The sequence below is a fragment of the Podarcis gaigeae genome (assembly GCF_964106915.1).
Source record: "Podarcis gaigeae genome assembly, chromosome: 7".
Classification (NCBI taxonomy): Eukaryota; Metazoa; Chordata; class Lepidosauria; order Squamata; family Lacertidae; genus Podarcis; species Podarcis gaigeae.
Genome location: NC_139683.1, coordinates 11,206,342 through 11,219,075, shown reverse-complemented (window position 1 = coordinate 11,219,075; position 12,734 = coordinate 11,206,342). Strand labels below are relative to the sequence as shown.

Below are 12,734 nucleotides of genomic sequence, written 5' to 3'. Positions count from 1 at the left end.
ATAATAATAATAGTTTTTTATTTATACCCTGCCCTCCCCAGCCAAGGCCAGGCTCAGGGCGGCTAACAAGCAATAATAAAAACAAGTTGAATGATTACAACTTAAAAACAAGATTAAAATACAACATTAAAATATTGAAACATTAAAATATTAAAATGCAGCCTCATCACAGGAGGAGAAAGAAAAATGAAAGAGAGGGAGGGAATCAAATTGGCTCCAAGCCAAAGGCCAGGCGTAACAACTCTGCCTTACAGGCCCTGCGGAAAGTAATCAGATCCTGCAGGGCCCTGGTCTCATGAGGCAGAGCGTTCCACCAGGCCGGAGCCAGAGTTGAAAAGGCCCATAGAATGCAAAGTGAAAAAATCATCAAATGCTGTCTTGTTTTTCTGCTTGTGTTGCAGGTCATTGAAACCAGACATGTAGAAGCACCCTATTTTTTACCTGAAACAATTTTCAGAGAGAAGTGCAAGTATGTGAAATTTTAAACAGCTCGTAAAACGTGAGAACTAATGATGTTTTTGACTTAAGGACTGTGAAAGACCATCTCTGTCGCTGGCATGTCTAGTTAAAAGGCAGTGAGGACAGATCTTCTGCCCAAGACCCTGGAGAGCCTCTGAAACTCAGAGTAGACACTACTGGGCTGGGTGGACAAAATAGAATCATAGAATTGCAGAGTTGGAAAGGACTGTGAGCGCCATCTCGTCCAACCTCGTGCAGTGCATGAATCCTTTGCCTAATGTGGGGCTCGAACCCTTGACCCTAAGATTAAGAGCCTCAAGCTCTACCAACTGACCTATCCTGAGTACATAATCTGCCTTGTTCTTCAGGTTCCTGTGTTCCCCAGGTTTTAATGCAAGAGGGGGGGAGCTTTCTCAGTCCCTTCTGAGCAATCTCTTGGAGACAGATTCCAGTGTCAGGCAGAACCAGAAGCAAAAGTGTGCAGAGCAATCAATGCAAATTTTACCTTTGTGCAATAGTTTGGTTTTGACACACACATTCACCCTGCTGTGCTCTGTAGAGAGCCAGTGTGGTGTAGTGGCTAAGAGCAGTGGACTCGTAATCTGGGGAACCGGGTTCGCGTCTCCGCTCCTCCACATGCAGCTGCTGGGTGACCTTGGGCTAGTCTCTCAGCCCCACTCACCTCACAGAGTGTTTGTTGTGGGAGAGGAAGGGAAAGGAGATTGTTGGCCGCTTTGAGACTCCTTAGGATAGTGATAAAGCAGGATATCAGATCCAAACTCTTCTTCTTCTTCTGTATCCTCCATTCAGACAAGCAAGAGGCATTATCAGAGTTCAAAGACACATTCTAGCCAGGTACAGTGGTACCTCGGGTTAAGTACTTAATTCATTCCGGAGGTCCGTGCTTAACCTGAAACTGTTCTTAACCTGAAGCACCACTTTAGCTAATGGGGCCTCCTGCTGCTGCCGTGCCATCGGAGCACAATTTCTGTTCTCATCCTGAAGCAATGTTCTTAATCTGAAGCAATATTTCTGGGTTAACAGAGTCTGTAACCTGAAGCGTATGTAACCTGAGGTACCACTGTACAAACACTCCAGGTGTGGAGCAGGGCCAGTGAGGGGTGTGGCCTGTGGAGAAGGGGTATGGCTAGGTAGAAAGACCTGGAAGGCACATCCCTGGTCTTGTTGGTACTAAATACTGTTTAAGAATCAGATCTAGGGTGCAATATGCACCTTTGGGTAATTCTCTCTAACCTACATTCTGAACCATGCCTCTTTTTTTCCCCCTCATGCTTCTTTTATCTAATGGTTTTAAATCCACATTTGCAAATTGTGTTTTGAAGCCTGCCCAAGTCCCTGGAGAAGGACGAAACGAGCTTGTTCTTCTTGACCAACCAAATGGCAGAATCGCTGGGTGGCAGTGGCTACTGCGTGGAGAGACTGTCTGTGCCATATGTACCACTTGTGACAGGTAAGCCCCTGGTGGCTCACGCATCCTCTTCACCTGTAGTCATTGACCACTGTTTATCATAGCTGCTTTTTTAAGGGAGGGGGGGTTGCATATAGCATCCTTTGGTGCTTTCCAGCAGTCCAGCAACATTGGAAGTGCAACCAGGCTCCCCATCCTCAGTGTAGGAGAATCCCAAATACTCATAATATTATCTGAGTGAAATGCATATGCATACATTTTTAGAAGCATATCCTACTGGCTTTCTTGATTGCAGCTATTTATATCCATCGTGGAGGCCCTTTAGAGATGAATAAATGCTGTGATACATTTCACTGCTAGTGAGCAACAAAGTCTTTTTAGATCTAGTTTTAGGCATGTTCAATAGTCTTATTGATTCTGTGTCTCTATAATAATAATAATAATAATAATAATAATAATAATAAATATAATTTATTATTTATACCCCGCCCATCTGGCTGGGTTTCCCCAGCCACTCTGGGCAGCTTCCAATAGAATATCAAAATACAATAACCTATTAAAAGTTAAAAGCTTCCTTCAAGAGGGCTGCCTTCAGATGTCTTCTAAAAGTCTGGTAGTTGTTTTTCTCTTTGACATCTGGTGGGAGGGTGTTCCACAGGGCGAGTGCTACTACCGAGAAGGCTCTCTGCCTAGTTCCCTGTAACTTGGCTTCTCACAGGGAGGGAACAAGCAGAAGGCCCTTGGAGCTGGACCTCAGTGTCTGGGCTGAACGATGGGGGTGGAGACGCTCCATCAGGTATACTGGACTGAGGCCGTTTAGGGCTTTAAAGGTCAGTACAAACATTTGAATTGTGCTCAGAAACGTATTGGGAGCCAGTGTAGATCTTTCAGGACCAGTGCTATATGGTCTCGGCGGCCGCTCCCAGTCACTAGTCTAGCTGCCGCATTCTGGATTAGTTGTAGTTTCCGGGTTACCTTCAAAGGTAGCCCCACATAGAGCGCATTGCAGTAGTCCAAGCGAGAGATAACTAGAGAGATACCTATATACAGAGTGAGAAATGCACACATACATGTTTAGCTCTTGGGAGTGAGGAACAGGCTCCTTCTCCATCACTAACATATTAAATGCAGTTCAAAGCATTTCAAAGGAATTGAGACCAAGATTCTTTTTCGGGTAGCCCATTTCTTTAGATTCTGGCCCAAAAGTTGGTGGCTTTTCTGCTGCCCCAATTTTTTTTTCTAATTTTCTGTATGGTATGTCATCCTAAAGCTTCTATTTCCATTCTTCTGCATCTTCGGAAATGTAGCTCTATTCCCATCTGGCAAAAAGCCTCATAAATGCAGGCGCAAGTCGAAAGGTAAATTGGAGCTGCCACTGCTTGTTCCCATTATAGCTTCATGGTGGTAGGACCCAAAGAAAGCCAAATAAGTTCCTTATGCTCATAGATAGAAAATCCCAGTGTTGTGCGATTTTCCTTTATTTCCCCTGCTCCTAGTAGCTGTGACCCACACAACTGTAGACATTAGGGCAACCAGGGCCGGATTTAGGTTTGATGAGGCCCTAAGCTACTGAAGGTAATGGGGCCCTTTATATGTCCAGCTGTACTTTGCCAACAACAAATTGTAGCTGTTTTTGTGTGTGTTGAATATATGCTGTATGGTAATTTATGGACCTAATAGGTATCTAAAGCCATTTGCCCATGTTGCCATGCAACCAGTCCATGCAGAATGTAGGCACCCTATATATAGAAATGAGCAAACCAGTGATATTTTAGGGAGCAGGCTAGCAGGCGGGGCCCATTACTTACATCATAGGAGCCTACACAACACAAAACACTGTTATTTTATTTGTTTTTTATCTTATATTTTGGAAATGTACATCCAGGTTTTTTTCCCCCTTTACATTTTTTGGGGGCCCCCAAGAGAGTGGGGCTCTAAGCTATAGCTGTAGCTTATATGTAAATCCGGCACTGATGGCAACCCTAGTAGATGTAGCATATTTGTATGCATCTCATAGGTATTTTCCCCAAATGTTTTTTTTATCTATCTTCGCATTTATATCCCACTTTTCCTCCAAGGGCTCCCCTCTCCTCCATGTGATCCTCACAGCACCCCCGCGAAGTAGGCCAAACTGAGAGGTAGTAACTGCCCAAAGTCACCCAGTAATTTCCATGGCCAAGTGGGGATTTTAACTTCCATCTCCCAGATTGCAGCCTTGCACTCTAACCGCTACCCAACACTGCCTCTTCACGGACTTCCAGTGTGCTTCTGCACACAGTTCAAGTGGCTGGTATTCTCTTGCAAAGCCCTTGATGACTTGAGGCCAAGGAATCGGAGGCACCAACTATGAACCTGTCTGCTTTCTGACACCTTTATGCCTTCCTGTAATTAATAATAATAATAATAATAATAATAATAATAATAATAATAATAATAATAATATATTATTTATACCCTGCCCATCTGGCTGGGCTTCCCCAGCCACTCTGGGCAGCTTTCAACAAAATATTAAAACACAGTAATGCATCAAACATTAAAAGCTTCCCTAAACAGGGCTGCCTTCAGAAGTCTGGTAGTTGTTGTTCTCTTTGACTTCTGATGGGAGGGCATTCCACAGGGTGGGTGCCACTACCGAGAAGGCCCTTCTGCCTGGTTCTCTGTAGCATTACTTCTCGCAGTGAGGGAACTGCCAGAAGGCCCTTGGCACTGAACCTTAGTGTGCAGGTAGAATGATGGGGGTGGAGATGCTCCTTCAGGTATACTGGACCAAGGCCGTTTAGGGCTTTAAAGGTCAACACCAACACTTTGAATTGTGCTCAGAAATGTACTGTAAGTGTCCTATCTTCTGAAATTAAGTAGAAGACAACTGGAGAGAGGACCTTTTCATTGATGGTGACCCAGTCACAGGGCATTTCTCCCAGGGACACTTAGCTGATGCCGACTGTTAGTTAGGGGTTAGTTTTGCCTCCACCCATGCAAGCCAGAGGACTTATTGGAGTTTCAGGATGAATTCCAGCCAGGCAAAAGCACTCAAAGAGAGTGTGAAGCAGGCAGGTGAGGGGTGTGGCCTGGAGACAAGAGGTGTGGCTGGGCAGGGTCCTAATGGCCAGACATAGGGGCCTGGGAGAGGCCACTGAAATTTGAATTGACTCGCTTCAGTTTGGGGCAAAGAAAACAGGAAAACACAATGATGTCTTGACGAGACAGGCATTTCTCTTTTTGTTCAGATGAAGACAGGTTGTCCAGGAGGAAGAGTATCGTGGACACCTTGTCAATTCAGGTAGACATTCTGCCTGGCTGCAGCCTGGATGAAAAGGTATGTAACAGTTCCATTAAAGAAAAGATCATGCATCTCTCCCCCCCCCCCCAAACATTCTTCAGTGCTTTCAGTCTATCTATATACAGTGGTGCCCCGCAAGACGAATGCCTCGCAAGACGAAAAACTCGCTAGACGAAAGAGTTTTCCGTTTTTTGAGGTGCTTCGCAAGATGAATTTCCCTATGCGAGTTTGTTTCTTTTTACTTTAGGCCGCTAAGCCGCTAATAGCCGTGCTTCGCAAGACGAAAAAACCGCAAGATGAAGAGACTCGCAGAACGGATTAATTTCGTCTTGCGAGTCACCACTGTACCACAAGCTGTCTATCTATATACAGTGGTGCCCCGCAAGACGAATGCCTCGCAAGACGAAAAACTCGCTAGACGAAAGAGTTTTCCGTTTTTTGAGGTGCTTCGCAAGATGAATTTCCCTATGCGAGTTTGTTTCTTTTTACTTTAGGCCGCTAAGCCGCTAATAGCCGTGCTTCGCAAGACGAAAAAACCGCAAGATGAAGAGACTCGCAGAACGGATTAATTTCGTCTTGCGAGTCACCACTGTACCACAAGCTGTGGTAGTCAGTATTGTGATTTGCATTTGCAGATCTACTGTACTGCATTTAAAGTAAAAATGTCACCAGGAAAAAACACACACACATGATTCAAAGGGCTGTTTTTGGGTGGAAAAAAATATTTGAGACACTTAAGATGAATTGTAAATGACCTTTTTACTGCGGTTGACACAGTAGCCTAAACACTATTGTTTCTTTAGGCAAATAGCACTGAAGAAATCACCTTTGAGACGCTGAAGCAGGCAATAGGTAAGAAGGCTTTGCATTTCTGTATTCACTAGTAAAAATAATATGCTCCTTCAAGGGTGAATTATTTCACTTCACTCTTTGTTTAATACATTGGCCCTAAATTGGGATGAGGATGAATAATATTCCTGATGTTTCCCTTTGCTTTGTTCCCACGTTTCTGGTTACTCTGTTGATGCTGTTAGCAGCTTAAAGTCATTGGCTTAAAGTTGGTTGGTTTTCCCCCCACCCTCATCTCTCCCAAAGACAACAATGGGCTTGAGGAACAAGAGAAAGAAAGGAGGCGCCTTGTGATTGAAAGATTCCAGAAGGCTCCTTTTGAGGAAATTGCTGCACAGTGTGAAACCAAGGTAAGCACTCGGGCCATGATCCGCCTACTCGATCCTGCTAAGGGCTTAAACAGATGCACCAGGTACGCTGGACCTCATTAGCGAAGAATGTCAGAGACGAAGTGCTAAGGCTCTCCTGTCTCTGGACTAGGGATAGCCAACATAAGACCCTCCAGATGCTAGGGACTGCAACTCCCATAATCCTCAACCATTCACCATGCTGGCTAGGGCTGATGGGAGTTGGAGTCCCAAACACCCCTCTATACTTAGATGCCTCCTCCTCCCCCATGCATACAGGTACCCTTTGGCAGGCATCTTACAAAGAAATCTTCTAGGCCAGGCTTCTTCAACCTCGGCCCTCCAGATGTTTTGAGACTAAAATTCCTCTCACCGCCCAACCACTCCTGAGCCAGTGTGGTGTAGTGGTTAAGAGGGGTAGTCTCATAATCTGGGGAACCGGGTTCGCTTCCCCGCTCCTCCGCATGCAGCTGCTGGGTGACCTTGGGCTAGTCAGGAGCTGCCCGGCCATTATGAAAATACTCGCTGCCTCTCTGTGTCTTCTTTCTATGCTATGCTAAGCACCATCTATGACGGCAGGACTTCGACACCCCACCTCAAGACAGTTATGTGTTCCCACAGGCTTTCTGGTCATGGATGCCAAATGCATAAGGAGCTGTTCCTGCACAAGCTTCCATGCGATTGGGTAATCCCAGCTGTGTGGGTGCCCACAACCACCATGTCCAACCCCAGTAACTTCATGGTGTCCTAGATCCCCACTATGCCAGTGGATTCTGATACAAGATCAGTGCTGCTATTGCTGGCTCTGTTTCTTCCAGACCAATTTGTCAGAAGGTTGCGGTGGTTACCCAGCACCCCCCTCTCTCTAAAATATCCAATATGTTCTCCCTGCAGGCAAACTTGCTCCACGACAGGCTGACACAGATATTGGAACGGACCATTCGGTAAGAGTTTGTGGAAGTGGTTTTGCATTTGTGAAGAATAGGCAAGGCTACCAGGTTGTTTCTTAAATAACTTGTGTTTCCACTTTATTTTGGGGTGGGGCCAGGGGGAGATGTTTGCTGCACTCCCATCCATACTTCCTAGGGTCCCATTAACATCTGTAGCACTTCCTTCTAAGGCAGCGGTCGGCAACATTTTTTGAGGCCGGGCCGGTCCACTCCCTGGCCTCAGGCTCTTGGTGGGCCAGAGTGTGCGCGCCCATGCGTGCGCTCATGCTATTTCCGGCGCTCTTCTGGGTCGAAAGAACACCAGAAATAGCGTATGTGCACGCGTACAGGCAATCCTCCGGGATGTCCGGCACACTTCCGACCCGGAAGTTGGCTCCCATGTTGAGGGGGGGAAATGGCGCTGTGGGGGGAAAAAAGCACAGAATCCCCACCGTGGGCCTCTTCCAGGAAGCTCATGGGCCAGAACCAGCCCATGGGCCTTAGGCTGCTGACCTCTGTTCTAAGGGATAAGACCAGGGGTCAGCAAACCTTTTCAGCAGGGGGCCGGTCCACTGTCCCTCATACCTTGGGGGGAGGGGGCCCGGACTATATTTTGGAAGAAAAAATTGAATGAATTCCTATGCCCCCCAAATAACTCAGAGATGGGTTTTTAATAAAAGGACACCTTCTACTCATGTAAAAACACCAGGCAGGCTCCACAAAATTCCTATGCCCCCCAAATAACCCAGAGATGCGTTTTAAATAAAAGGACACGTTCTACTCATGTAAAAAACACATTGATTCCCAGACCGTCCGTGGGCCGGATTGAGAAGGCAGGCCTTAGTTTGCCTACCCATGGATTAGACTGTTAGTAAGAGATACCAGTAGACCTAAACTGATTTTCTCAAAGAGCATCTCTGCGCTACAGAGTTAGATTGGTTTAGCAGGCATTCCCTCTCATCAGGAAACCCTCATCAGGAAACTGTGGTTCTGTGAGGAGTGGTGGTGGTGGTAACAATCTCTGTAACAGGCTTCATCGCACCTTTCCCACAGTATATTTCCTATGATTCTTCATGGGAAGCCATGATAGTTTTCTCATTGGAATGTAGATTCCAGCGTATAGTAGATTCCAGCGTATAGTTAGCAGAGTAACCATTTAAACACATTGCAGGATTCCCCAGAAACAGACCAGAGGCAATTGTATTTCATCCAACAGAGCTTTACTGCTACTGAAGGCAAATGAGCATCGTGGTCACAAATCCAATACATTCAGGATTGGCTTCCAAAGTATAATGTTATGCAAAGAACCAAAATATGTTGAAGGGGGTTTATGAGTAAGTCAGAAATGCGCTGTAAAGTTGAGTAGTCATGTATACTTGAGCAGAGAGCCATTGAATATTGTAGTTGAGTGAACAGCAGAATGAAGGAGATAAGTATGAAGGCAATTGCTATACCAGAAAGCTTTAGCTATGACACATGACTTACCTGGACAGAATAGCTGTTGTTTAGGAATGCTTAAAGCATAAATATTGCTGTATCTTTCTATCTGCTCGGCACTTTCTTCCCTTCCCAGGTGGGATTAAAGTAGTGTCCATTTCAATGCTGAATAAATGCCTATTAATTGATCCGATAGGGTTGTCCAGGCAAACCCACAGGGGGTATTGGGTATCACCCCAATATTTCTCCCAGAAGTACCTCAGGCAGGAGACAACCTCAAAGGAGTGCCTCATCACAAACACTTAAAAGCAAGACAAACAAAATGGTGAACATGCAGTAAAGCCTAAAAACAATGCCTCTATTTGTTCTCCATCTTCCCCAGGCCTCCTCCGAGCCCTTCTGGAACGGTGGCGATTAACACTGGACACAACCATTACCAGTCCATCCCAGTCTACGAGATGAAGTTTCCTGATCTTTGTGTGTATTGAGTGTCCTCTGAATTCATCAAAAAGACAGGTTTTTGGCTTCTCAGGAAATTATTTCACCGAGTTTAATGGGGTGTCTGCCCCAAGCAGATTACATTATATTTTGACTATGTTTTTGTTTGTTTTTATAGGTGAATTCTCCAACACTTCTGCTGTGTCCCAGTAATAGTGAATTAGTGATAGATCTATACTGGACTTTCCACATGATTAGTTACTTTATTAGTAGTTCTGTGATGTTTCCTCCATTGTTAACTGCACTATTGCTAGCTGGAGGGGCACTCATGCGCTATTGTGCAACATGAACAGGACGAGAAAGGAAGGGAACATTTGTGGCATGAAATGTTGCAGGATTTCAGCAGGGAAGCCGTGGGACATACACCAACTGGAAAAAAGCAGTACTTCCACCCAAAACAGGCACAAACAGTATTGAAAGCAAGATTGCTTATGAGCACAAATCTTCATAATGAAAAAGACTTCTGGAGGGGTCCTTATTCATCTCCACTGAATTCAAGATTTTTTTAAAAAAAAATTATTACTATTTGGAAGGCAAACCTTTCTTTCGTCCCGCCCCCTCCGATTTATTATATCTTAGCATTTTTTAATTTTAGACTACAGTTTGCAAGTGTAGTTTCGGATGGGCTCTTTTCTTTTTTTTAACCATGAGTTTTTGTAACCTTTTTTGACATATGTGTTTTTGGCAACACTGATATATTTACAGCACTGGGTAGCTCTTTATTTGCATAGAATTTACAGCTCCCAGAGGGAACTATGAGAGTTATAAACAGGCTTGAAATAAGTTTAAATTTCTGCAAGTTGTTGGGATGAAGAAGATAATCCATTCATGGAGAGGAAGTTGTGTACACACAGTGGTCTGGGTTGCATGCTAAGCCCAAACCATTGCTTTGCACAAACGTGTTAGATCCCAGAGACAATATTGCGGCTGTATCACACCTCCCTAGTCATTTTACTTCTGCACTGCATGGAGCTAAGCTATCGTTTGGCTTAACAAGAGGTCAAAACCCAGGCTGCAGACAAGAAACAAGCTGTAATGAAAGTTTCTCCTATGGTTTACAACCTGCAGTTTGTCTGGAGAAAGCTAAGCCTGGGTTCAGACAAAATGCATAGCCAAACCGTGCCTTAGCTCAGGCATAGGCAAACTCAGCCCTCCGGATGTTTTGGGACTACAACTCCCATCATCCCTAGCTAAAAGGACCAGTGGTTGCCTTAGCTGGCAGCAGCAAAACAACCAGTGGGTGTGAAGCAATTGCAATATCCTTTCTGGAAGCCTGGCCTCTAGAATCCCAGCCCAGGAACTGGAGCTGCATACGAGTAGCATTTATTGCTACCAATTATCTGTTGGTGGAGTCTGGGATTCATCTCACCCCAAGTGATTGGCAGCAACTTGACTTGCACAAGATTGGACTTTCAGCCTGGGAAAACTCACGCATGGTTCCCTCTGTCACATGTGTGCTTCGTCCTGTTGGATCAGCACCCTGGTGCAGGCCCTAAAAGTTTGTATTCCTGTCAGTTGCAGTGCTCCATATGGGACACGGGTGGCGCCGTGGTCTAAACCACTGAGCCTCTTGGGCTTGCTGATCAGAAGGTTGGCGGTTCAAATCTCCGTGATGGAGTGAGCTCCCGTTACTCGGTCCCAGCTCCTGCCAACCTAGCAGTTTGAAAGCACGCCAGTGCAACTAGATAAATAGGTACCGCTGTGGCGGGAAGATAAATGGCATTTCTGTGTGCTCTGGTTTCCGTCAAGGGGTTCCATTGCGCCAGAAGCAGTATAGTCATGCTAGCCACATGAACCGGAAAGCTCCATATAATGTTTTGGAGCCTTAAATACTTGTTATTATAGAGTATTGGAATGTGCTGTGCATCCTGCCAAAGGCTATAATGTGGAGACCCGTGCATGCATGAGGCTCCTAATGCTGACTGCCCCATATGGAGTATTCCCTTCCACCCACTGCTGGCAGTTGGAGGATTTGCCCCATGTTTGTGGGGCTGCATCACCAGCCCACGGTCAGGGCGTCTTGCTTGAAAGGCAAGAAGCTTTCTGTTGGGGTCTCTGGAATTGCACTATCCCCCCTCCCCTTCTAAAGGAATATAATTTCTTACAGATTGTGGTTTTGAAATGCAGAGTATTTTGTTAATGAGAACTTAAGAGCAATTAAAGGGAAAGCGAGTTATATATTTGATATGGCAAGGGATATGGTAAAGGCATTTTAAAGAGGATAAGTATTTCATAATGTGCCGAACTGTGAAATGGGTGTGAAGTATTTCTGTGTGTGTGTGTGTGTGTGTTTAGCAAATCTTTGTAGTTGACAAAACTTGTATAAGTTTAGAATGTTGTTGTCCAGCAATAGCATACAGTGTTACCTCTAGTTGCGGACACGATCCGTTCCGGGGTGCCGTTCACACCCCAAAAAGTCCACAACTAGAGCGGCGCTTCTGCACATGCGCAAAGTGCACAGAACACTTCTGCACGCACATGTGCAGCAGCGAAACCCGGAAGTAAACTTTACTTTAAAGTTTACTTCCGGGTTTGCCGTGTTCGCAAGCCAAAAAGCAACATGAACCTAATGCAACATGAGGTATGACTGTATTCTATAGCCCTCTTAATTTGTATGTGCTTTACTAGATTTAATGGTTTAATTAAATTCTTTCTGCCCATGTGTTTGGTGTCAACACACTGCCTGTGCAAGGTTAGAGTGTAATATTCTGTTAAAGCTGAACTGCAAAATGTCATGTAAAGAATGTGATAATAATCAGCAGGGCTGTTGCCCTTCCCTGTTGTTCAGTAGATAACATGGAGTATTGAGTGTTGTGCCAAAGATTTTTCCTGCTTCCCCCCTCTCCCCAACCATTCTCCATCAATGTATGAGAAAAGAAACAGCATTCAGAAAACAAAAGGGATAAAAATTTCTGTGAAATTCTCGTGGGCCAGGAACACTTGTTGCACTTACCTGACTTGCGAGGTGGCCAAGGAGTGTGTATGAATGTTTTGCCTTTCATTCTACACAGCGTCTCTCCAATGGTCTGCACTATGCAGTCTTCTTGGGTGCCTGTTTTTCAGAAAAAAGCTCCATGACACCTCAGCCAGATCCTTCTGTAAGTACAAGGGAGCTGTCTACTGTCTGCACCTAGCAGCTGGTCAATGCCATTGTCTTTTAAGTGAAGCCTTCCGTTTTACTGCTACTTACAGGACTTCCCACACTGCACTGGAATTTTAAAATAAACCAGCATGGAAAGACTCTTTTTTTAAAAAAAAAGACAGGAAAGAGGAAGAACTTCCCTTAAGAACGAAATTGGCAAGCACAGCAGTCTCAAGGGTTTGGTGGTCACATGTACCCAAACACGTACCCTGGCTTTTTCCACTCTTCAGATAAAGTCCAGGGGAAGATGCCATGGGCCTTTTTCAGATCAAGAAACTAAGGAGGCTACAGAGTGCTGCAGAAATGTTTAATGGAGAGAAAAAACACACAGCCGTGGCCTCCTCGCTGCAAGAAAGTTAAGCTC

The 12,734-nt window shown here is 45.1% G+C and overlaps 1 protein-coding gene across 3 annotated transcripts in view; it reads left to right on the top strand.

Moving 5' to 3' along the window:
• EFR3A (EFR3 homolog A) overlaps window positions 1–12,437 on the top strand; it is an 81,779-nt gene extending 69,342 nt beyond the window's left edge. Inside the window, exons 18-25 of one of the 3 annotated variants that reach the window (XM_083749102.1) lie at window positions 402–469; window positions 1,803–1,930; window positions 5,116–5,204; window positions 5,972–6,020; window positions 6,264–6,367; window positions 7,259–7,308; window positions 9,113–9,207; window positions 12,421–12,437. In XM_083749102.1, coding sequence (XP_083605228.1) covers window positions 402–469; window positions 1,803–1,930; window positions 5,116–5,204; window positions 5,972–6,020; window positions 6,264–6,367; window positions 7,259–7,308; window positions 9,113–9,207; window positions 12,421–12,422 — 585 coding nt within the window. In that variant the 3' untranslated portion in view covers window positions 12,423–12,437. Of the gene's footprint in view, window positions 1–401; window positions 470–1,802; window positions 1,931–5,115; window positions 5,205–5,971; window positions 6,021–6,263; window positions 6,368–7,258; window positions 7,309–9,112; window positions 9,247–9,346; window positions 10,435–12,420 lie in introns of those variants that run through there. The other 2 variants (XM_083749101.1, XM_083749100.1) reach the window with 2 other exon arrangements.
• The last annotated feature ends 297 nt before the right edge of the window (window positions 12,438–12,734 follow it).